Source organism: Neophocaena asiaeorientalis, unplaced genomic scaffold (genome assembly GCF_003031525.2).
Source record: "Neophocaena asiaeorientalis asiaeorientalis breed wild unplaced genomic scaffold, Neophocaena_asiaeorientalis_V1.1 scaffold293, whole genome shotgun sequence".
NCBI classification, from domain to species: Eukaryota; Metazoa; Chordata; class Mammalia; order Artiodactyla; family Phocoenidae; genus Neophocaena; species Neophocaena asiaeorientalis.
In genome coordinates, this window is record NW_020173920.1 from 1,313,831 (window position 1) to 1,339,753 (window position 25,923).

General features: G+C 41.2%; 1 protein-coding gene across 1 annotated transcript in view; it reads right to left on the reverse strand.

Moving 5' to 3' along the window:
- Positions 1 to 206: 206 nt before the first annotated feature.
- LOC112404271 (probable cation-transporting ATPase 13A5) overlaps positions 207 to 25,923 on the reverse strand; it is a 77,749-nt gene continuing 52,032 nt past the window's right edge. The window contains 12 exon segments of the mRNA XM_024752101.1: positions 207 to 223; positions 3,863 to 3,935; positions 5,944 to 6,040; positions 11,167 to 11,276; positions 13,126 to 13,168; positions 15,784 to 15,863; positions 16,977 to 17,102; positions 18,684 to 18,844; positions 19,643 to 19,666; positions 19,669 to 19,788; positions 23,709 to 23,783; positions 23,786 to 23,864. Of these exon segments, the coding sequence (XP_024607869.1) occupies positions 207 to 223; positions 3,863 to 3,935; positions 5,944 to 6,040; positions 11,167 to 11,276; positions 13,126 to 13,168; positions 15,784 to 15,863; positions 16,977 to 17,102; positions 18,684 to 18,844; positions 19,643 to 19,666; positions 19,669 to 19,788; positions 23,709 to 23,783; positions 23,786 to 23,864 (1,005 nt within the window).

A 25,923-nucleotide genomic window follows, 5' to 3' on the forward strand; every position in this document is an offset into this window, starting at 1 on the left:
TTTGTTATGTTCACTAATTTGTTATATTTTTTAGATTCCACATATAAGTGACAGTATTTACCTTTCTCTGGCTTATTTCACTTAGCTTAATGTTATGGCATTTTCTTTGTCCCATACTAATTCAGGCTTAGGTTCAAAGTCCTAACTGGGGAACCTGGAAATATAGATGCCTTGGTGAGAGTGATTTTACATGGATCGTCCAATCGTCAATGACGCTTAATGTCTGCAGATAAATGTCCACAGTTATCAGCCTGTCAGTCAAGGTTCTGTGATCTGACCCAACCTACTTCGTCAGATTTTATCTCCTGCTATTTTTTTCCACATACCCTACAGTGTGGTCAAATTGAAAAACTCACCCCCTATATTTATCAGCTCTCTCTCGCTCAGGCTGCTTCCTTCTACTTGAAATGCCTTTCTTTTGGTAAAAGATATTTGAAATCTTTTCACCCTTCCTATTTTGGTGCAAATGCTACTTCTTCCATGAAGCCATCCCAGTATGTCTCTTTTCTACATTGCCATCTCCTCCTTAACTGCAGATCATCAGAAACAATATCCCCTTTTTCCAAACTCCAAAAGCATCTGCTGTTTTCTGGTACTCACTATTTTTGACTTGTATTTCATCCATTCATGTATGTGAATCCTCCACTAAACTCTATACATCAATGAACAGCCTTTTAATGCCCAGGTACTTAATGTGCGTAACACATAGTAGGAGATGAACACTTCTAAGAGGAGGTTGAATGGAGATTTTCCTCTTGTCTGGGGAATTTTGCTGAGCCTCATATTTGAGGACAGTGAGAGGTAAGTGCCAATTTAATGTGAAGAAAGATGACTACCATATCTCCATAGTGCCTACCAAGAGGGATCCACACTGGTCCTTCAACTGTAAGCATGCCATCCCCCCTCCCCCAGTTACCTATGTACAGACTATATAAGAGTAAACCATGGAGATGATCAAGAGATTCTTTAACGGAAATTGTTAGGAGAAGCAAGAACTGTGGTTTTCTTCCCAGCGTCACAACACAAATGAAGGGAGGTCATAAAAACCACTCCAGGAGAGACCTGAAGTGGCGAGGGTGGAGAATGGCTCTCATTCTCCTTCCTGTAATATCAAAGGGAAGAGAGAAGGGGCAGCAGTGAGAACAAGCTACACATCTACTATCTGGTACGTCAAGTAGAAGGGATGGAAATTAGCCAGGCTAGAGCTGTCTTGGAAGGAATCTGCCCAGTGGACTGTTCAGCTGAGGCTAGAGGGCCCAGCAGAAGAAAAAGGCTTTGTGATATGTACCACTAGAAGGCAGATCCTGAAAGAAATCCTGAGGGGTCAGAGGAGAGAGCGCCACACATGTCAGGGCGGGGTCTAGTCTAGAGCGCTGGACTGGGAATCTCTGAAGAACTCAAGAACTCACCAGTGAGCCCCATGCAAAGTGCCTGAGTTTAGATGCTTACCCTGTTAGAGGGCACTTGACAGGAGAGAACTAGAGTACCCCCACTTAAGCAAAAAGTCCTGGGGTCCTGCGCTTATATTTGCTGAAGCAGGGGTGAAAGTAGAAAACAAAGGAAAATAGAGACCATGGCCTTCTCTCCCACTGCCTGCTCCAAGCCATAGGTCAGGCTTCATCCGGGGAAGAAAGCTTTGCATTGGGTGAAAACATGAAATGTGAATTTATAATACCTGGACTTCTTATATCTAAAGATGATGTCATTTGAATACCTAGAATTGACCAGGAAATGATCTGCCTGTAGGATGACTGAACTTGCAGGGATGGGAAAGCAATAGTGTTTGAAGGCAGGTGGTAAAAACAAACAAAGATAGCAGTTTCCACCCTCTTTTTTCGCCTTCACCATTTACTTAGACAGCTACACACTTGTTGAATAATAATTGGTAAAGTGCTGTCATTCAAATAGAACACTATGCTTCTGGTCTATCACCCTTCTGAGACTTTTCTCTCCCACTGGTAACAGTGGTCCTGCCCTGAGTCATCCCAACTCTCCCACCAAACTCGCTCTGAGATGAGAGGGTAAGTTTCACAGCATGACCAACTGGCATGAGAGTCAGCAGGCTATTGCCATGGGAAAGCATAAAGTATACCCATCACCTTGGGAGTCAAATTCATAACCAGTATCATGGAATTAAGTGTGCAAAAGCTCAGAACAACTTGCTCAAGGCCATCTGGCAATTCTGTGGCCAGGCTACCACCCATGTGTTTGAATTTCCTATCAGTCTACTTGTACGCAGGCTAAGTCTTTTCAAGGGCTCACCAAATAGTCATCTCAAAAAAAAAAAGACAAAAAGGATGGGTGTAGCGCAATATCATTCATCTTGTAATGAAGGCTTACAGGGTGTGGTGCACTGTTCCATACACTTTACATGTGGTACGTTATCTGATCCTCACAACCTTATAAGGACCTTTCATATGAGTCAATTATTTATTTAGTAAATAATTTCCCAAAGGTCGCAGAGATAGGGCGTGGTAGAGGATGGCCATGGCCTTCACTTTCACGCTACTGCCTGCTAGCGTAGCTCTCGGAACACCCTGGTATTCTTTTTAACATCATCGTCCATCTTCACAAGTAAATCATGCAAATTGCTTTAAAAAATAGAGAACATTCTAGAAGCAATATCAAGGATTCAAAATTATCCAGTCATGTGAATATTAATAACACATAGAAAATATTTTAGAGGGCTATAAATAGACATTTCAACCCTAAGAATCAAAATTGATATTACTTACATCCCTGACACTGATAAATTTTGTCATTGGGTGAATATAATATATGACCTCAATATCACTTTCATGTTTCTAAGATGCTACATGGGGCTTCCCTGGTGGTGCAGTGGTTGAGAATCTGCCTGCCGATGCAGGGGACACGGGTTTGAGCCCTGGTCTGGGAAGATCCCGCATGCGGCGGAGCAACTAGGCTCGTGAGCCACAGCTACCGAGCCTGCGCTCTAGAGTCCGTGAGCCACAACTATTGAGCCTGCGCGTCTGGAGCCTGTGCTCCACAACAAGAGAGGCCACGATAGTGAGAGGCCTGCGCACCGCGATGAAGAGTGGCCCCCGCTTGCCACAACTGGAGAAAGCCCTCACACAGAAACGAAGACCCAACACAGCCAAAAACAAATAAATAAATAAATAATAATTAAAAATGAATATCTGCTTATAAAAAAAAAGATGCTACATGAAATTCTCAAGGTTGTTAATATCCTGCATTGCTTCATGTTTTATCTGTTACTTTTCGTAACACTTCCTTCGTTGAACAAGGAAAAGGAGGTGAGTATATCACTCTCTTTCTTTGCTCTCTGTTGAGGCAGTCACCTTTCTCACTTACTAAGAGTTAGTATCAAGCTCTAAGTTCCTTGGTAGGAAATACTTTAGCAGTGTCATCTCAAAGGAAGGAAATAAGCAATAGCTGCTGTGAGCCGCACCTTGCTTTTGAGAGAATTCCACTACAATAAAGCGTTAGCATTTGTTCTCAAACGTCAAAGACCCAGAAAAAGTCTGGTTTCACGTCAATGTGAAGCATAGCTGAATAATGGAAAATGACCTTTGGGTTTCAAAGATTTCCCTTCCCGGATTTCTTGTACATTTTTCTTTGTACAAGACACAAACCTACAAAGAACTGAGAATGCATTGACAATTTTGTAAGGCTACGACCTATTTTCTATCAGGACATATTAACGCCAAGTCTGAGGACTTCAAGCCTCAACTTACTGCCAACACCACTTTCAAAAAATTCACAGGTAATGAGGTCTTGGTAGTTAAGATGTGTCATTGTCAGAACCTCTTATTTGTATGAATAGTTCTAGAATTTCATGGATAAATACAACTAATATGGTTTACTTTGCTAAAGAGCTCACCTGTTAAACAGACCATCAAGGTAGTAGCAACATCTGACATGAGATACTGGTAAATCCCGAAAAGCTGTAGTTGCTGAAAAGGAAAGAAATGTAAACATAAGTGAGGCTTCTGCCATCATATTGTCTTTATCATTCCCAACACTGTTCTTGAAAGTAGTCAGGAAGCAGCTGTTACTTTTCTCCCCACTTTAGGAAGAAAGGAACTTACCTAACATCTTTAGCATCTCATTGGATAGAATAAAACCAAATCACTATTTTCCCAGTGTTTAACTTAATTCCATATTAGCGACGAGAGTCAGTCAGTTGGGAAACACCCTCCTTATTGGCCATAGTAATTCTTGCAGCTGTAGACTTAGCCTGGATAGTTGAACTCTCAACATAAGATATTAAAACCTGAAAGTTCTTCTGGGACTTCATGCTTAAAATTTGAAGTCAAGGCTTCAAATCATTCAACACGTTTTTTTCTCCATCCTCATCCATGGATTGAGTTCACAACATCGTTCTCTTGGAGTCCATCTACCTTCACAAACTGAACAAGTTCCCCACCCCAAGAAAGCCCATTGCAGACTTCAGGTATACCACCTGCCTTTCTAAGGTTTGTGTAGACATAGAACTCCTTTTCAGTTCACAATTATGGAACTGAAGTATTTAAACATGAAAGTCAGCTCGATACTCTCCAGGAACTTGCCTTGCAATACCTTTTGCTGCCAAGTCTGTTTCTCTGCTTCATAGCTATTGACTGAGCACTAAATCATAATCTGGTTCTATGCATATTACAGACCACATTGATGCAAATGAAAATATTTCTGGCCCCTTGGAGAGTGAACTCAAGGCCGAGATGTTTCCAGGTGAAGGTCCTTGGAGGGCACTCTTACTTAGGTCTAGACCATCAGAGTGAGTGGTTTCAGAGTAGACTGGTTCCAACTCTATCCATGGAGACTTTGGAACTGAAATTCTGCTTTTGTAATTTTCAGAGAATGCAAATAGTTTCTCAGTGTTCCTCTCATCCTCCAATTCTTTCTCTGTCTTTTTACATTTCCTTCTCATATTCTTTTGCCCTCAGAATGGTAAAATTATATATAAGCAGGTTGAGATGGAACAGGGCTTTTCAAAGACAGCTTTACTTTTTATTCTGGGAGCAGTTTTCAGAGAACTATCGAGGGCTTTGGAAATCAGTCAGCCTGAGTTCCCGGAGGCAGATAAAGGCTCGGCCAAGGGCAAGATCTAATTTGTTTTTAGTCATAGAGGCAGAACTTGAATCGAGGTTTCCTGACTCCCAATCCATTTCTTGTTTCTACCCATCTAGTTGGCCCTTAGCCTCTGTGTATGCTTCTTGCAATCAATAGCCCACTGAGACTGGAGTCCTGTGGTCCCTGCTTTCACCACTCAAATGTCTTAGGGAAGCCGTAAAATAATTCCCTCCCCACAGAGTTCCCTGAGCCTGGTGGATCATTTTACTGTAGAGTAAGTTATGACTGAACCGATGCAGATTACTTTCAACCTATACATATTTCTTCCATATAGCTAATTAATTCTTAGATGATTATTTTTATCATTTCATTTCAAAAGTCTTTTCAAAACATTTTTACGGAATTGTTAATCCTTTACTAATGACGTGTAAGTTCTGGGCAAGTTCAGAACTAAAGCTCCGGTGTGGGAATTTTTCCAGTTTTTGAGTCCTTCAAAGTCAAATTCAACAACTTCTCATTCTTTTTATCTCTTCTTAGTCTGCCAAAAATATTCCATAGTTGGAGACTGATGCATTTCCTGCTGAGTTATATTTAGGCTCCCCTGAAGCTCTCTCCGTACTCTAAGTGAAGAAATAGAGGCTGGAGGAGGTCAAGTGTCTCAGGTTATCTAGAGAAGAACAGCACTCCTAGAAACTGAGCCACATCTACTTATTTCTAGCTCTGTGTTTCATGCACGGCTATATCAAGTTCTCAAGTTTGTAGACATCTATTTTGAGAAATGTCATTTATTTATAAAACATTAAATCCTGTGTAAGAGCTGCACCACCTCCCCCAAATAAACAAGGGATATAAATGCAATTAGAACTGGGAAGAAATTATTTTGGTTCGTACCCAGTAGAGCAGTGATGTACCCATAAAGTGGGTTATGCTGTACATGACCAAGTATTTAAATACCCCAAAGGATGAGACGAGAGCAGCAAGGCTTTCTCTGTTTAAGAAAACATAAAAGTAACTGGTTATATATGACACATATCTCCCAGTCTCTTTTATATTTTAAAAGGAGCTCATTTTAATAGCCTGCTGGTATACATTCACTTAATCACTGATTCATCCTCTCAATTATTCATTTAACCACTTATTCACTCACTCATTCTTTCCTTCAATCATTACCTCACCCACTGATTCATAAGTTCACATTTATTTAAGGCTTATAAGGTGCCAGCATTGTGCTCAGAGTCATGGAGGATATAAATGAATCAGGCACAGTCCTTATTTTCAACTAGCTTGCAATGAATTAAGAAGATTAACATGTACATTATAAACACAATACATTGTGACAAGGTGCAAAATGTCAAGTACTGACTCGCCTGTGATTCATTCCATCCTAGCAACACTTGCTCCCTGTGTGTGTTTTAAAGTCCCTTAGAGACATAAAGCTAAGGGCCAGGTGCTCTCACATCACAGGGAGAGTAGATGTGGCGCCAATATTTGAGATGAAATGGGTTTGTTGGCTTCAATACACGAGGAAGAGCACAGGGTAATAATGTGAGCTGGTATGGGAACCCAAAGAGATAAAGACAAGGGTAAAAATTGAAGCTTAGCAAGTAAATAGTCCCTAGTCAATAATATTATAATAACTTTGTATGGTGACAGATGGTTACTAGACTTATCATGGTGATCAATTCATAATGTACATAAATGTCAAATCACTAAGTTGTACATCTGAAACTAACATAATATTGTATGTCAACTATACTTCAATAAAAAAGAAAAAAGCAAATATTACTGGATTCCCCTGGTGGTGCAGTGGTTAAGAATCCGCCTACCAGGGCTTCCCTGGTGGCGCAGTGGTTGAGAGTCCGCCTGCTGATGCAGGAGACACGGGTTCATGCCCCGGTCCGGGAAGATCCCACATGCCGCGGAGCGGCTGGGCCCGTGAGCCATGGCCGCTGAGCCTGCGCGTCTGGAGCCTGTGCTCTGCAGAGGGAGAGGCCACAACAGTGAGAGGCCCGCCTACCGCAAAAAAAAAAAAACAAAAAAGAAGAATCCGCCTACCAATGCAGGGAACATGGGTTCAATCCCTGGTCCAGGAAGATCTCACATTCCGCAGAGCAACTAAGCCCGTGCACCACAACTACTGAGCCCATGTGCCACAACTACTGAAGCCTGGGCGCCTGGAGCCTGTGCTCCGCAACAAGAGAAGCCACTGCAATGATAAGCCTACACACCTCAACAAAGAGTAGCCCCTGCTCGTCGCAACTAGAGAAATCCCACACGCAGCAATGAAGACCCAACGCAGCCAATAAATAAATAAATAAGAATAAAAAAGTAAATATTACCCTCTTTAAAAAATTCTGTTTGAATTGTTATTCCTTTAACTGGATCTGGTTGGTGGTGGATTATGGCAGGTCAAAGTAAGAGGAGTGGGGAATTTGGCAAACAAGCCCTCCTGCAGCCTCCTCTTGACAAGCAAGGCAGAAGCGAATCCACGTGGGAGGCAGCCTACATCCTCTTGGTTTCCAGTCCCCAGTGACATGGACGCCGCTGCTCAAACTTTGTCAACAGGTCAGGGACATGAGAAATAAAACCCAAAGAGCCAAGCTAACAACCACATTGTCTTGGACAAGATGAGAAGGTTCTGGTGGGAGATGAGCCAGGATGCTTTGGGTGGATGTTTTCTACCAGGCTGCGAGGTACTGCCTTTTTGTTTTCAGCACAGAGGGTGGAGCAGAAGACCAGCTGAGAATGGCAAGCATGTGAAGCCTGGATCCTTTTCTGACATGCACTTTGTGATTTCATCCTTTTTTCCCTACAGTTGTACATTTCCAGGAAAACTGACACCCGGATTTAAAAAAACAATAAAGTGCAAAAATCTAGAATGGTAAGGCATAAAGAATGTTTGAATCCCCTATGAGAGGCCTCCACACCTGGCACGGGCCTCCAAAATGACTGCTATTCCAAATGGTTGTGAATTTTAAGCGGCTCACTCATTTACTTAATGCATTCCACAAACGTTCATCAAATGCTCTGAGGTACCGTGGTAGGCACAGCAACAGAGAAATGAATAAGGCATAGTCCTTGTCCTAAAGGACTTGAACTATAACAAGTCAATCATGTTTCAAAGAATAAAAATGGAAACCTGTGGATCTGGACCCATGTACCTAAAACTGTACCTCATTTCTCCTCTAGAGGATGTCTTCTCAGGACTAGGCATGCATCAAGGACAGCAAGGGTAAAATCAGCCTAACCCTGAAGTCTTACTAAGCCATCTGCCACTAGAGAAATTTAACATCCTGACTTTTTTTTTTTTTGCGGTACGTGGGCCTCTCACCGCTGTGGCCTCTCCCGTTGCGGAGCACAGGCTCCGGACGCGCAGGCCCAGCGGCCATGGCTCACGTGCCCAGCCGCTCCGCGGCACATGGGATCCTCCCGGACCGGGGCGTCCCCTGCATCGGCAGGTGGACTCTCAACCACTGCGCCACCAGGGAAGCCCCCGACTTGTATTTTAAAACAGTATATTGCCTCCAGAAATGCACTGGGCATGAGAAGGGGCATCCGAAGTTCAAGTGCCACTGTCTTTTGGATGAATCAAGTAGGCACTTGGTGCAACCGTCCTGGAGTTTGAACCCCCTATGAAAGGCCTCCACACCTGGCACTCCAGCTTCCCCTCCACAGATCCCATCTGAGAAGCCTTCCAGCCCAGTTTGGCTATCAGGTCCCTGCACTCTCCAATGAAAACCCCATTTCTGAACATGGCTCTCCATTCCCCCACCTGGAATTCCTCCCACCTCCTTCACATTTCCATACATCCTATCCATCCTTCAAATTGCAACCTTCCTTTGAAACCTTCCCTTTTGGCTTGAGTTATCATCCTGAACTACTGGAACGATGACTATATTATTGGGACGTTCATTTATTTAAAGCTAATTTATTGAGCACCTATCACTTATCAGGCAGAAGATTCTGTGTTATGCAATTACATCTGCATATATCTATACCCTTTACTGGAATGTGAGCCCTCCAGCTCAAGCCTCTGTCTCATTCTTAATCCACCACATTTTCAAGCACAATATTTTAAAAGACCTGCATGGGTTGTGTTGATGATAGGAAGCATGAAGTCTGGCAAGTGTCCCAAACACTCTGGATATGTAGTCACCATGACACAAACCAGGTTAAGGCAATAGAGATATTAAGGGTAAGGCTTGGAGAGACTCTCCAAAAGACACACCACTAAAACATAATGCCTGGCTCACCAGGGATGAGAAAGAGGAAAGAGTTAAAAGCACTCTGAGGTTCTGAGCCTCAAAGATGGACTCTAAGGACCAAATGGTCCTCAGAAGCAGAAAACATGGGAGTTAGCAAGGGAAGCTGCTTTGAAGGTAGGGGAGGTGATGTTGTTTGAGGGCATGAAGGACACAGGTACAGGCACCCAGTACTCAGGGAGAGGGGTCAGAGGCTACAGCACATTTAGGTAATTCCCAATGGCCGCCGTACATTCAGATGCACCAAGGCACATGCTGAGAACTTCAAGGTTGTCTTTTTTTGTATAAACTTCAACATTCTGTGATGTGCTCCAGACCATCGGCCGTGAAGATGGCCTGAAGTTACCCCACAGTATTACAGGAAAAATCAGAGGGAAAAAATGTATGCACACAGTATAAAACCTGATGTAAGTCAGAAAGAAAAATTCCGTATGATATCACTTATATGTGGAATCTAAAATACAACACAAATGAACTTATCTATGAAACAGAAGCAGATTCACAGACATAGAGAACAGACTTGTGGTTGCCAAGGGGGGGTAGGGTGGGGGGGAGGGATGGAGCGGGAGTTTGGGATTAGCAGATGCAAACTATTATATACAGGATGTATAAAGAAGATCTTACTGTATAGCACAGGGAACTATATTCAGTATCCTGTGATAAACCATAATGGGAAAGAATATTAAAAAAAAGGTAATTGTATGTATAACTGAGTCACTTTGCTGTACAGCAGAAATTAACACAACATTGCAAATCAACTATACTTCAATAAAAAAGGTATGTTAAATGAAAAAAATCTGATGTTTTATTCTTAACTGTATGAATAAATTTCTTTTTTTTTTTTTTTTGACTGTGCTATGTGGCATGTGGAATCTTAGTTCCCCAACTACGGATCGAACCCGTGCCCCTCTGCAGTGGAAGCACAGAATCTTAACCACTGGACCACCAGGGAAGTCTCAAGGCCCAGTACTTGGAGTTTTCATAGAAACCAGGCCTTCTATTGTTTTATATCTTTATGTGCTACTTGGATGTTATATCATCCTTCTCCATTGTCAGTCTGAAGTTTGAGCCATAGCAGAAATCCCTAAAAATGTCATTACTTGTTTTAATGTTAATTTAGAGCAAATGTACACACAAATACTGAGTGTCAAATATTGCAATCAAAACGCTGGTTAAGAATAATAATTCATGAATCTCTACATATAGCTACTGGCCTGGATCACATCATAGGGTTTATGGCTGTTTGTTAGTTATTTAGCCAATGAAACCTTTATTTAATTGATAATAATTAGACCAAAAAAAAATATGAGTAGAGACAAGATCAGAAATGAGAGTGCAGTGGATGTAAGGGAGCTATACTGGGAAAATAAACAGTTTTAAATTCCTTCCCGTTCCCTAATCCAATTGCCAATCCATTGTAAAAGTCTCTGGTGCATCACTTTGGATATTCACTAATTTGTATTTTGGAGACATAACACTACTGGGGGAAGCTTTCTGGTGGAGGGTTCCTTTTCTGCTTCCCCCGCATCCCCAACTCCTGAGATAAAGGTTCCAGTAAGCATCCAACATACAAAATAAAGGAGAGAAGTAAGAAATACAATAGGTTTTTAAATATCAACTCTAGTTTTCAACTGTCCACATGACACAGCCATGTATCCTTTAAAGCTCAGCATAAGTCACCTTTTTGTTGCTTTTACCAGCATTCTCAAGCAGCACTCATGGCCCCCTTAAATGGTACTCAGTAGCACTTTACCCAAGCCTCTGCTTATCACTTTCAATTATAGCTGAATTCTGTCCAGAGCCAGACAGTGAGCCTGTCGGTCAGGGGATAGAAGGGGGATAGGTGGCCTACTTGATGAGATGAGACACACACTCCATGTTGGCTGTTTTCAAGGTGAAAGGGGAGGCCACAGATGCCTCCTGTTCTGACAGCAAAATGCCTGCATGAGCCATTTTCAAAGCCTGGAATGATAAAGCCATGTTACACCCACGACTCCTCAGGCCAAGCTCTAACTCTTCAAACATCGCGAGGCTATTCTTCATGTTATAGAGTTGATAACATTGCACTCTCCCACCCCTGGGTCTCTGGATACACGCAGTCACCAATGAAAGAGGCACCAAGTAAACAATGACCCAGTGGTAGAAGACTGTGTGTGTGTGTGTGTGTGTGTATTGGTTGAGGGGGTGTAGACATGATAAAAAAATGGAAGGACTCATTCCAGAAATCTATTAAAAAGATGACAGAATTTGGATGGAACTTTGTGAGGGCCTTTACTATCACAGTTCTTACACTTAACAGGCCACCTTCGTGAACTATAGGAAAAACTAATTCCCACCTTTTCCTAGGCTGTCGGCTGCCTGATCCGGCCAACCAGCTAACTGCTGGGACGAAGTGTGGGGCATACAGCATCTTCACTGGAGGAAAGGACCAGATGCACACATCAGAGAATCGTTCCAGAATATATGTTGTCTCACAGATATAAGGGCTAATTCATTTCTCATCAAGACTGGAAACTGTCCAGAGAATGCCCAGAGCAGAGAGTGGCCAACGAGCAGTCCAGTGAGCCCCTAATCCTATGAGAATTGTATGAACATAAAATGAGATTTCGTATTTCTGTAGCTCTGTAGAAAGTGCAAAGTACCTGGTTACTATGGCCAGTATACACTAAATTCATGTTCAATTAATATTAGAATATTTCCTTCTTCCTCCTTTCTCCCTTAATATTTTATATCTCTGTGATGTAATTTAGGACCATCTACTTTATGTTAGGGTTAGTTTTATGCATGATTTTTTCCCCCCATCAGATAACGAACTCTTTGGAGGAAGAGACTATGTCCTTTATAACATCCAGTTTATTTGTTTTGTTCTAAATTCCACATAATTAATGAGAATGGGTACTCACTCTAGATTTGGAAGAGGAGACTAACAACTAGCGTCTTCTCATGAAATACGAGGCAGAAAAATTCATAACAGATCTCTAATTATGAACATAGTTTTTCACAGAACTTTGAAGAAAATATTTAAGAAGGAAGTAAAACAAATACCTAGACCTTAAGTCTCTAATAGACTTTGGAAATACAAAGCAATTCTCTTTACTTCTCGTTCCACGAATTAGCTCCTAAAATATTTTCTTATGTACAACAATCTTCAAGTAAGCTACTGTTTCAACCATATCTTCGAAACTCAGATTGTAAAATATGCACTGCCTTCTATTGCGTTAGAGAAGTAATCTGCTGAGAATCTTGTAATTTAGGTTTGCTATTGTATGTAATGACCAAATAATTTGGTCTATGATTTTGCTGAGTGTAAGAATTTTGGGGTATAGCCAACTTGTAAAAAGTAACCCTGGTGTAGAAATCTGGCAGGGATAAACACAATTTACACATAATTCAAAGCTTTACCATCAGTTTCAAATTCTTCCTTCATTAAGCCTTTACCAGCTGCATGACTTCAGGAAAAAAAAAAAAAAAAGTATTCACCTCCCTGAGTCTCATTTCCTTATTTATAACAGGAGAGATTTAAACCAGCTAGCCTTGAAAAGTCCCTTTTGGGTCTGAAATATGGGAGCCTATGTAGCCTTTCCTTGTCTTTATTATTCTAGGAGTTGCTAGAAAACAGCGGAAGTGACTCATCTCACTTTACTCCAAACCACGTCCAACCCACACTCCGGTAGAAGTGAATATAAACATCAGAATGATTAAGTGATGTGATTGTTGGCAGAAGGGTGAAGAGTCAGACCCCAGGAGATGTGGGGTCCTTAAAAGGGATATCAGTGACCCCCCTGCATTAGAAGAAGTAATTTCTACTCACCCCACAGTCATTAGCTCCATCTCCACACATGCCTACATAATAACTGCAGGGGAAAGGATAAGAAAAATTAATGCTTAATTTTAATTAAGCTTAATGCCTCACTTGAGTAATTTCCATCATAACTAGCTCACACGCGATGTGTGTGTGTATGTGTGTGTGTGTGTGTGTGTGTGTCTCCTGAACACATGTGGAATCAGGCTGAAAGAAAGTCTTGGAGATAACTATTCCCAGAGGGATAATGCCCTTGTATATTTAAATTGTTTCAATCAATCAATCACATGGAAATGATGGTGATACTGCCAAGGATGTCCACAAAGATGATCACACACTTCAAAAGAAGTCCTGTTGGATTATATCCACCAAGACCAAGCTGAAGTGTGTGCTGTCATAATCACAGCACTTTCCACACCCTAATGCACAGATCACAACCTAGTCCATCTGTGTTTTGGTTGCTGACTGCTGCTGAAAGTTTAACATGTAGACACTAGGGAGAGAAACATTTGGGAAATGGTTTAACAGATATAACTAGAGATATATACACATATTCTTGATGCCTCTTGGAGTGAAAATGAGATAACATGGCTCCCACCTATACCAGTTTGGTGTACAAACACAACAGTATAAAGGGAAGAGTAAATTTTAAAGCTATTACTAAAGAAAAGGAGTTTCTGATGCAAGACACACTGTCTTCTATTATAAGTAAATAATACATCGAAGGTATTGATTAATGGCAATACTTTTAAAGGCTCAGTGGTAACTTGCCAAAAACACATGAAATAACACAATACAGGGAAAAATGAAGTTCTCAGAGAATTTCCTTATTAGTTGACACATAAGAAACGGCCATCTTTATTATGCAAAAATTGTCACATGTGGGGCTTCCCTGGTGGCGCAGTGGTTGAGAGTCCGCCTGCCGATGCAGGGGACACGGGTTTGTGCCCCGGTCTGGGAAGATCCCACATGCCGCGGAGCAGCTGGGCCCGTGAGCCATGGCCGCTGAGCCTGCGCATCCGGAGCCTGTGCTCCGCAACAGGAGAGGCCGCAACAGTGAGAGGCCCGTGTACCGAAAAAAAAAAAAAAAATTGTCACATGTAAACAGATTCATATGGTTTAACCTACTATTTGGCTAGTATATATGAAAATCACCCTATAAACATTTGTTTGTGTTCATGTACATATCAAAACTATACACATTTGCTGAAAATGGCTTCCTTTCTCCAGGCGTAAAGTGCATATTTAGTCTTTATATCACACGAGGAATCTTACATCTTCTAGTGTTGTCTGAATAAAGAATAAATTCTGAATGAAGATCAAGATCTGGAAATTGAGAGGATAACTTATTCTGAGACAGCATATATCCTCCTGAATTGATGTTTCTTTAGGGGAATACAGCTTGTCAAAAGTAAGCATTTAAGTTGGCAACATTTCTCAGGTATTTGAGAAGGGTAAAATTACTTTCTTCAGCCAATATCATACAATGACCATGTAAGTAAAATAGTCATTTTAGACACTGGTTACTAACCCAGCCTCAAGGCATTATGGGAGTTAATAAGCAATTTTGGAAACTTCCCTAAGAATGCTTGGGCAACAAAAAATAATAGTCAAAGGCAGTATCTTGATTTTATTTACTACTTATCAGCAATTATCTAAGTTTCACTACTCTCCATTCCTTTTCACTTTCCAGAAATCTGCAGTCCAGAAATTGTAACAGTTCCAGAAAGTAATACATAGGTCTGGTCTCAACAAGAACCATTTCACTCTGATGTGACTTGGTCTTCTGTAGTATTGAAGGAGGTAAGAAAGGACTTTTTCTTTCTCTGACTTTGGCCTCTCTACCCAAAACAGTGAAAATGCCATTTCATCTCCTTCCTGGAGGACCTGAAATTATTCACACAGCTTCTGATGGACCAACCTCAAATAATTCCAGGTGATAACTCTCACACGTCTCCATTTTTTTCCACTCTGAGCTGTACAAACCCCTGTTGTTTCTATACTCTATATCCAAGCAGGGGGTCTTCCTCTAAGATATGCCCTATGGGCCACAGAAGGAATGCTCTCCGGGGTAGACAGCTTCTGAAATGGCCCACCTCCTAGTATTCATGACATCTAATGCCCTCCCTTGAGTGTGGACTGGACCTAGCAACTTGCTTCTAATGAAAGGAATAAAGTGACGGGATAAGGTGTTACTTCTAAGATGAAGATATAAAAAATGGTCATACCTCTCTCTCTCCCTCTCTTTCTCTCTCCCTCTGACTCCTCTTACTTGCTCTCTCTCATGGAAGCTAGCTGACACACTGTGAGCTTCCTTATGCAATGACCCACGTGGCAAGGAAACAAGGGTGGTTTCTGCCCAACAGCCAGTAAAAAACACACTCTTTAGCCCAACCGCCCACAAGAAACTGAATCCTGCCAACAACACATGAGTGAGGCTGGTGGCAGATCCTCCCCACCCAAGATGACTACAGTCATGGCCAACACCTCATTACACCTGTGAGAGACCTAGAACCAGAAGACTCAGCTAAGCACACCTGGATTCCTGACCCACAACAATGTAAAAAAAAAAAAAAAAGGTGTTATTCTAAGCCACTATGATTTGGGGTAATTTGTTACACAGCAATAAATAACAAATACACTCTCTTTTCATGCAATAACAACTACTTTAATTTCTGAAATTCTTCAATGAGGCTAGATTTCTGCCCAGGGAACATTCTTGCAAAAATTGTTCCATTCACCAGAATCTAAAGAGAAAAACAACGATTGCAATAAGATTAGAGAGTTGAACACTTTTAAAATAAAAGAACAGTCCTGAAAAATGACCCCTGGCCGCCGTTTTAATATAGCATTGGGTGGTGTGACATTAGACCAAATGTCAGGAAAAGGAAAAAAGAGGATTTAACACTTTAATATTTAACTTTCACTTTTCCATCACAAGTCTATTACTTTGTTCCAGGCCATCTTTCCAAGATGGGTAAGCGCTAATGAACAAAAAGTAACTAAAAAGCAGAAGAGCATATAAGATTAAAACGCTTAAGGAAATACAGTTCTTTTTAATAAACACTGTCTCTGTAACTGAAGACTATGCAGAGGAAAGAGCAATAGATCATGAGTTGAGAATCAGGGTTCTATTCCTAGCTCTGCCCCAAATTGTGCAAACCTTAGGCAAGAGACAACCTCTCTGAGTCTCAGCTTTCCAGTCTCTCCAATGAGGAACTGCACTAACGGCTTTCTAGAAGCTTCGGGGGTCTAGATTCTATGGTCCTTGACTGGTAAGGCGACAGGACTTTCAAGACACTGCTAACAGATGGTTGCTGCCCTGGGCTCGTTCTCCACTTATCTCCTTCCCACTGACAGCACAACCCTGCAGGGCACTGTTTGAAAATACACACACAGCGACAAGATAACAAATGATTTTGAGAATAAACCATGAAGTCTTTGTTTCCTTCTGCTGTAATTTAAGAATCCAGGCAGGAAGGGGAATAGAGTTCAGCCTGACATGAGTTGGTGACTTTCAGAGAGAAACAGACACAAAAAACAGGCAGCGTCTTTGGAACTAGCTGGAGGTTCTCTCTGCTCGGGAGGGAGGGAGGAAGGATGCAGGGGGCTGGACTGGCCCCAGGGGCGGGGCGAGGGGCAGTACCAGCCTCAAACGCTGAACAGGAGGCCATGCGCATGTGCTGGATCAGGAGGTTTAGCGGGGCAGGAAACTCCTGAAAGCGCAGTGCCTGTTTGGGGGTGTTTATTTCCTAACTCTGAGATAACCTCGCTGATCGTCCCCTTCACTGTTCTCTTACCCTTTTTTATCTCAGTAATTTGAGGAGCAAAACAAAACGCATCATTTCTCCAGTACTTACTTCTGGAAGCAAGCTGTTGAAATGCTGAAATATCACTTGGTATGATTTCCCACTCACTGCGAAATGGTAACAGCTCCCTCTTTCTCCATCAGGCACTGAACTGTTTCCAATGTTAATGTAGGTTTCCTAAACTCAAAAGGGCATTGTTTCTACATCGGCTCTTAAGGAATGTTGTTGCTTTCCTACATTTTATGGAAGGAGGTGTATTCATGTTACACAACAGGGTGAGGACCAGCAAATACACAATATGGAATTTACTCATAGAACTTAGACTCATATGAAGAAGAAGAAGATACTCAAAATGCTCCCCCCCAAACATGAGCAGAGTTGGCAACATGGTGCTCTGTATCCTATTCTGGGAAATAATACGTGTGATGTCAGTCTACTGAGGAAATCATTCCAAGGTACCAATGAGTGATTCCAAGGAAGAAGAGGAAACATTCTTCCCTTCTCTTCCTTCTCTTCATTCAACCTTTTGTTTCCTAAGATCTCTTACCATTCATTCCTTCAAAGATCATGCCCCAATTTCTTCCCTGTACAATAGGTAGACTCTTTCTTCAGAGCCTAACCTGACCTCTCCCCACCCAACAGGTAACCTATTCCCTCACAGTGCCCAGATCCTCTTCCACATCCTGTGACCCCTGCACCAGCACTACTCCTTTCCTGAAACCCTCTCTGTCCCGTTTTTCACCTGTCAGTGTAGCCCTGTCACTGGGTTCTAGCCCCAGCTGGCTCAGCTCCAGGAGAAAGCATCTGATGACTCTGTATGCATTCATGATATCAATAGCTGGTAATGGCTGCTGATGCAACATTTTTCAGAGGGTCTTACATTTGTGTAGGACTCTAAATTCAGATAGTATAAAAGATGAGAACCTTTTCTTCATTAGAGGAATTCACTGGGGGAAGCAGTGTAGTTGGAAGAAAAAATATTTTGATGTCCTAGACTGGGAGGCAAGGTGATACACCCCTCCCCTTCCAACCTCCATTGTAAAACCACCAACCAAAGACTTGTTGTAAAGTGTTCACTCGAGGCAGGGACTGGATTCCCTGTGCTTTTCTTGGAAATCGAGGAGAGAAAGTGGGGTGGGAGGGAGCCAGAGAGGAGCAGGAAAGCCTGAGACTATGATGCGACTTCTCCCTGCAATGACAAACCTTCAGGAGAGGCATTAAGCTCATACGTGGACTCTTTGTTAAAAAGTAGAGAGGATCTATATTCAGTATCCTGTAATAAACCATAATGGAAAAGACCATGAAAAAGAATATATAGATGTATAACTGAATCACTTTGCTGTACAGCAGAAATTAACACAGCATTGTAAACCAGCTATTCTTAAATAAAATAAAAATTTTAAAGTATACCATCTCTATTAAAAATGTATATAGGTACAAGCAAGATGTGGTTCTCAGCCACATCTGCACATTGGAATCACCGGGAGAAGGACTGATGTCAGTTCCCAGCCCAGAGATTCTGATTGAATCCGCAGTCTTGGCTTTGGAAGCTTAAAAACTCTTCTAGGTAGTTTCTACGTGAGGCCAAGACTGAGAAGTGCTGGCGGAAATGCTAAAAGCTTTTCAAACAGTAAAACTCTGGGCAGATGGGAGGGCTTATTACTGTGGTGACTTCTAATGCCAAGAGAGAGCTGCCCAGGGTCAGGGCTGTATTCCATCTGCCCCAGCCCATGCAGGAACCTTGTAACATTCACTCACATTCTTTCCAGGCCCACTCTCTTGGTTCTCTACCAGCTTCCAGGTCACGGAGGCAGGGACAAACTCTTCGGGTTCATTGGCTTCAACAAGGATCACGTGGCTCCCTCGAGGAATCATTTCAGAATCCTTTGCAACAGTAATGGCTGTTTGAACGTTGTCACCTAGATCACAAAGAAAGTGGGCTTGCTTTATGTAGAAACCTCTCAGCATCCAGAACTGAGCTCTCCCTCTTCCGAGTGACTGTACCACATTGTTGGTGCTCTTGGGGGCATTTATCGCTTTCTGCTTTTTTTCATAACCGTTTATCAGGCCTATCTGTCATGGGTGCTCAAACACTACGTCCGCATTTCCCTCCCATAACCGCATCATGTCCCAGAACATCGCATATTTCCAAAACATGCACAAGTGAATAAATATTTAAGTGCTTTACGACTAATCCTCAGAAGACTGACAGCTGTCAGTGGTGAAAGTTATATGGGCCTCGTCTGATAACATAAAACTATTCTTGGCATCTGGATTCCAATTAAGTAAAGAAAAAAAGCACTTAGGGCTGGCCATGTTGGATTTGATCATCACAGGCCATGCCTACCCCACCGCCCTGAAGGACAGTCCAGCAAGGTCTCACCCCCTTCACACAGAGGTCTCACTGGGGTTCTTGATGAGAATCCCATTCTCTTCTTTCAACAGTTGTTGTGAGCCTATTAGCCCTGCACAGATCCTGGGTAGGAACAGAGGGCATTAGACAAAGAGAATGAGCTACGGTCCTTGCCTCCAAAGCTCAGGGTCATGCTGGGGGTGGGGGAGCTACCCATGTTCCCAGGTAACTGGAGCAGAGGGTAACAAACTTGACAGCCAAGTTTTGTTCTCTCCGCCTCAGTTACATGAACTCACTCAGCTCACATGGTATTTTGCTTATGCCTGGGATACATGTAATTTGACAGGCTTCCTGAAACCCATACCGGTAATCATCGCAGTCCTGATGGGGCCTAGCTCAGTTCCTTCAAGACTGGTTTTGTTTCCTTTTTCAAGTGATTCTCCATTATGAGAAGTCCCAGAAATGTTAACTCTGATTCCACCTTCTCTCTTTGGATTTGGAAGAAAGTCACTATTAAAGTGTATCCATATAATCTCAACAGTTGGATTTATTTCTTCGTTTTGAAATTTCTAAGTTTTATCAATGTAATACATGCACAGGTTTAAAAAATCAAAAAGAACCCAAAAGTTTATAGTAATGAAAACCAGTAGCCCCTGTCTTCACAGCACCCCACCCCTTCTCCTTCTCAGAGGTAACTACTTTTATATCTTTTAGCTGCTTCTTCCAGTTTTTCAACTCCATTTTTTAAAAACAATGTGCTTATCTTCCAACTCTTCTGTTGGTTTTTAAAATTTTTTGTTAGTCATATATTTTTAAAACTTTTTTAGCTTGTAAGCATTTTAGTTTAGTAGACATTTATTAAGTACGTACTGCATACAGGATACTATAGTAATAGTTGAATATGGAATCGTTTATTTCAGCCTCCATCTGTAACATCCAGTAAATATATGACATCAGCCAAGGATTTGAAGAGTTTTCAGAATTTGAAATGGGAGGCTTGGAGTCTAACTGGGTTACATTAGGTAGTGGGACCTCTCCTCTAAAATAAAATAAATCTCAGGTGTTTCTTAAAAAGTAAATTTGGGGGCCAAGAGCTCTTTCTTGATCCCTCATTTTTTCCTTTTTCTGTCCAGAGTGGAGTTAAGATTTCAGGAAGAGGAAGGGGAAGGATAGGGAGACCTAGGGAACCAACTTCTGTGCCTGCTGTCAGTCCATCCCCCATGTTCACTGTCCTCAGTCTCATCTCCATCTTCCACAGTACATGACGTATCAGAGTCTCGTTCTCTCTGGGGTTCTACAGGGTGAACCAGCTTTCCTCTTGCAATCTCTCTGTCTTGGTATAAGCTATAGCTTCTTCTACCCTGCTGATTCAGCTACCACTCCTCCACTTACTTTACGTCTTACAGAAATATATAGAAATCTCTCATCTACACTTATTCCTTCTCTAGTTTTCTTTGAAACTTTCTTTTCTATCCTGTTAGTAGGACTTGGGAGGGAAATGATCACGTGGTCAGTAAACTTCTTTAAGAAAAAAATCAGAGTTGAATTTCTTGATGAGAAATAATTCAACGTGGATAAGAATACAATGAAGAAACTTCTCTCTGGAGTAGAGTATAAGTAGCTACATCCTTCATTCCACAGTCCAATTACTAAATTACTACTTTATTTTAGATCCTATATTAGGCACGTTGGTGAATACTCAGATAATCAGATATGAATCCTACCTCATGATCTTAGAGAATATTATAAAAGAAAATGCACCTTAATATAGAATTTGTTAAATTCTCATCATTTAACTTCATGACTTTCTATTATAAATTGGATTAATATTTTCTCATTAACTAGAGCTAAAAGAAAAATTCCAAAATCTTCTCACCAATGTATTCTGCTTTGAGCCTCTGTTTTATGACTCTTCCCTTTTTCACTGCTTCAGGCACTTGGGTATCTCGGGATTCTACAACATTCTAGCAAAATCCTGTGTCGAGGCCTGTTGCATCCACTATTCCTATTGCCTGCAGTGCTCCGTCCCTGGATACTTGCATGCTCTGCTCCCTGACTTTACTCAGATCTCTGTTCAAATGTTACCCCCTCAGAGGACTTCCCTAAACTCCCCATGTAATACGGTGCTCTCTGTCATTTTTAAAATCCTTTTAACCTGCTTTTTTTCTTCTTTCAGGGCATTTATCACTGCCTGACAATATTTTATAGATTAACTTCATTAATTATTTCCCCCAATTAGGATATAAGTTTTGTGAGGGCAAGGATTTGATTTTATTCACTTCTGAATCCTCAGTGCCTTGAGGGGCAGCCAATACATAGTCAAGCTCAATAGAAATTGGCTAAACTCATGAAAGGGTGAATCTTGATAAGGTATTGCTCCTGATTTTTTTTCCCCCTAAGTCATCTCAGGAAACTCTTCTACTTCCCCTTTATGATGTCAGTTTTTTATACATCTTGATTTTCCTAATTGGAAATTTCTGCTGCATATAATTTGACTCAAAAAATAATCAAAACCCTGATCTTTAACCCTGTTTGAAAATAATAACTATAGTCTAGGAAGCATGATAATAGGCTCCTGATATCCTCTGGGAAAACCTGGGATAGTTGGAAATCTAGCGCATTTACCCTCATTTTAAAATTTTGTCATATTTATAATAATGTCTCTCTCACTGGTGCTTTTAAATGAGAACATCACAGTTTAATTTGTATGTGACAGCTGGGTGGCAGCTACATTCCATTTCTAGCGACATAAATCTTGTCTTCACACGTGACCTTAACTTTCATTATTAAAATTTGTATCTTGAAAAATTACAAAATCCTGTGTGTTATGGGTCTTTATGCTTCCTCAAGAATAGCTAACACCTTGAATGTTAAACCTGAGAGTGCCGTTCGTATATTTGTGAACCCCATATATTTGTGATTCTATTTAGAAGATTAAAATGTCATGGCGAAAGGCTTCTTAGAGATCACCCAATCCCACTTTTTATAGATGGGGGAAATAGACACAGGGTAAGGAAGGGACGGTGATTACTGATTATATTAGAGTAGATAGACTTAGGTTGTAAATAGTAATGCGGAACCGAGGATATCCACATCTTGTGCAGAGGGGTTAATAATTGTATATAAGTGAGGATCTCTCTACCAGCAACACAAAATCAAAGATAAGTGATGCAGATGATTTGTTATTCAATTTTCCACAGTATTTCTTTACTCCTTTGTCATAAGCAATTCAAAAACAAACTTTAAAAACTGAGAAACTTCGAAAGAAAAAATAATCTACAGATTGTCCTCTGCTGAGGACAATCTGTCTCCAGAACGTAATTAAGAATACTGAATTCTACTTCATATAAGGAACTCAATTTGCACTCACTACCTCTCCAGACCCGAGGGAGGTGTACTACTGATTCTTGAAAGAAGACATATCTAAAGGATTCTGGAGGTCTTTCAAAGTGCCAACTGTATGAATATGATATTAGCATATGTCAAGGATCAGAATTTAGGACAATAAGAAGAATTGGAAGGGCTACCAGAAGAATAAGGGGTGGCAAATGACACCTGAAAAGAAATGAACAGCCAAGCACAGACCATCAATCTGTGAAGGATGGAGTTAATGGGAGCTATGAGGAAGATCAAAGTCAGAAAAAAGAGGGACTTCTAAAAAAAGACTCGAAGTAGAGAGAGAAGTTAAAGCAATCATTTGTCAAATCTTAGAATTCTGTGCACAAGTTGATGGCTATCAGCAATTGTAAGGAGAATATAGATGAAAATCAGGAGTAAAAAGGCCAGTTTTATCCAAATGAACTCATTTGAATGCAACAATATTCTTACAAATCTGGGCTGCAGCTTAGAGAGCGCATATGTTTATAAGACTAAGAAACAATACAAATCAGCTCAAAATCTGGGCCTGAAAGATGAAATTGCTGTGAAAATGATCAATTACCTTGCTCTAATACCATCTAATTTACTCTAATCACTTTTTTTTTCTAAAAGATTTATTTTTTTTATATTCTCCTCTCATTGATCTGTCTAAGACTCCATAAGCGGTGCCAGCCCCCAGGAGGTGACAGAGCATCCCTGTCTGCAGAATTAATCTAGGGTTCAGACCTGTCTCTTTGGTTCCTTTTAACACTCCTCATTGTCACGCTCCCTGGTCCTCTGACCCCTCTGTAGCTCCCTGTTCTGGCTTCTGAGGCTTGCTTCACACCTCCCTCTCTGATGCCCCATTGTGGTTGGGCTTTTCTGGCTGACATTTACTCACTGCTTCTCTGCTTTTAAGTTACCACCTCTGCCTTAGCAGATCTACTGAGCCCACTTCCCACTTACCGAGAAAATAACCACCTCCACATTCATTGATTTAGGTTGGTTTGCTCTGTGTGTTTGAGCTTTTAAAATATTTTTGCCTCCTGAAAGAGATAAGTGTCAGTTAGTACCTGTTTCAGATCTGCAGAACCTAGCCAGCATCTCCAGGGCACCTTTCATATAGACACAAAAATAATCCTCCCCTCCAGCTGAATGACCACAGACATCCTCTGCAGGCTGCAGGAAAATGGAGACTGTCAAAAGATGGCGATGGCTTCCAAGGGGCTCTGAGGGCCCCAAAAGAGGGGACCTTAAGAAGCTGTTACGTGAGATTTAGGAGATGCACAGCAGCATATAAGGTTTACTCTTCGGTGAGCCCAGGGACATCATGAAGTCGTACGTTGTCACAACGTTGATATTTTTCTAGCTGCGTCTAAGGCGATTCCCTCATCAAGTTGTCTGGTCTGCAAGGCCCTTCCCCTTGGCTGCTTGGAGGAATCTGAATCATCTTCCAGACCAAGTTTGCAGGGCGCCACCTCTGTGGTACTTCTCTCCTAAAAACAGTATTTACTCCCACCTCTGGACTCCTGCTGTTCTTTCTTCAGCCTTTATTATAGCACTGGGCACATTATACTGCATTTATTTGCACCTATATTGATTTTTCTATCAGTCCACCTATTCTTCCAGCACAGAGCCCAACATGTCTAGCTTTCTTTTTTTGCATTTCTCTTTTTCTATTTTCTTTCCTTTTTTTTTTCTTTTAAACATCTTTATTGGAGTATAATTGCTTTACAATGGTGTGTTATTTTCTGCTGTATAACAGAGTGAATCAGCTATACCTATGCATGTATCACCAGATCCCCTCCCTCTTGTGTCTCCCTCCCACCCTCCCTATCCCACCCCTCTAGGTGGACACAAAGCACCGAGCTGATCTCCCTGTGCTAAGCAACTGCTTCCCACTACCTATCTATTTTACATTTGGTAGTGTATATATGTCCATGACAGTCTCTCACTTCGTCCCAGCTTACCCTTCCCCCTCCATGTGTCCTCAAATCCATTCTCTACGTCTGCATCTTTATTCCTGTCCTGTCCCTAGGTTCATCAGAACCTTTTTTCTTTTCTTAGATTCCATATATATGTGTTAGCATACAGTATTTGCTTTTCTCTTTCTGACTTACTTCACTCTGTATGACAGACTCTAGGTCCATCCACTTCACTACAAATAACTCAATTTCGTTTCTTTTTATCGCTGAGTAATATTCCATTGTATATATGTGCCACATCTTCTTTATCCATTCATCTGTCGATGGACACTTAGGTTGCTTCCATGTCCTGGATATTGTTACTTCCATGTCCTGGATATTGTAAAGAGTGTTGCAATGAACATTTTTTGAATTGTGGTTTTCTCAGGATATATGCCCAGTAGTGGGATAACTGGGTCATATGGTAGTTCTAGTTTTAGTTTTTTAAGGCACCTCCATACTGTTCTCCACAGTGGCTGTATCAATTTAAATTGCCACCAACAGTGTAAGAGGGTTCCCTTTTCTCCACACCCTCTCCAGCATTTATTGTTTGTCGACTTTTTGATGATAGTCATTCTGAGCAGTGTGAGGTGATACCTCCTTGTAGTTTTGACTTACCTTTCTCTAATGATTAGTGATGTTGAGCATCCTTTCATGTGTTTGTTGGCAATCTGTATATCTTCTTTGGAGAAATGTCTATTTAAAATGGGAGTGTTTCCTTAATTTCTCTTTCATATTTTTCATCATTAGTGTATAGGAATGTCAGAGATTTCTGTGCATTAATTTTGTATCCTACTACTTTACCAGATTCATTGATTAGCTCTAGTAGTTTTCTGGTAACATCTTTTAGATTCTCTATGTATAGTACCATGTCATCTGCAAACAGTGAGAGTTTTACTTCTTCTTTTCTGATTTGGATTCCTTTTGCTTCTTTTTCTTCTCTGACTGCTGTGACTAAAAGTTCCAAAACTAAGTGGAATAATAATGGGGAGAGTGGGCAACCTTGTCTTGTTCCTGATCTTAGAGGAAATTGTTTCCATTTTTCACCATTGAGAATGATGTTGGCTGTGGGTTTGTCATTTATGGACTTTATTATGTTGAGGTAGCTTCCCTGTATGCCTACTTTCTGGAGAGTTTTTGTCATAAATGGGTGTTGAATTTTGTTGAAAGATTTTCCTGCATCTATTGAGATTATCATAGCTTTTTCTCCTTCAGTTTGTTAAAATGGTTTATCACATTGATTGATTTGTGTATATTGAAGACCCTTGCATTCCTGGGATAAATCCTACTTGATCATAGTGTATGATCCTTTTAATGTGTTGTT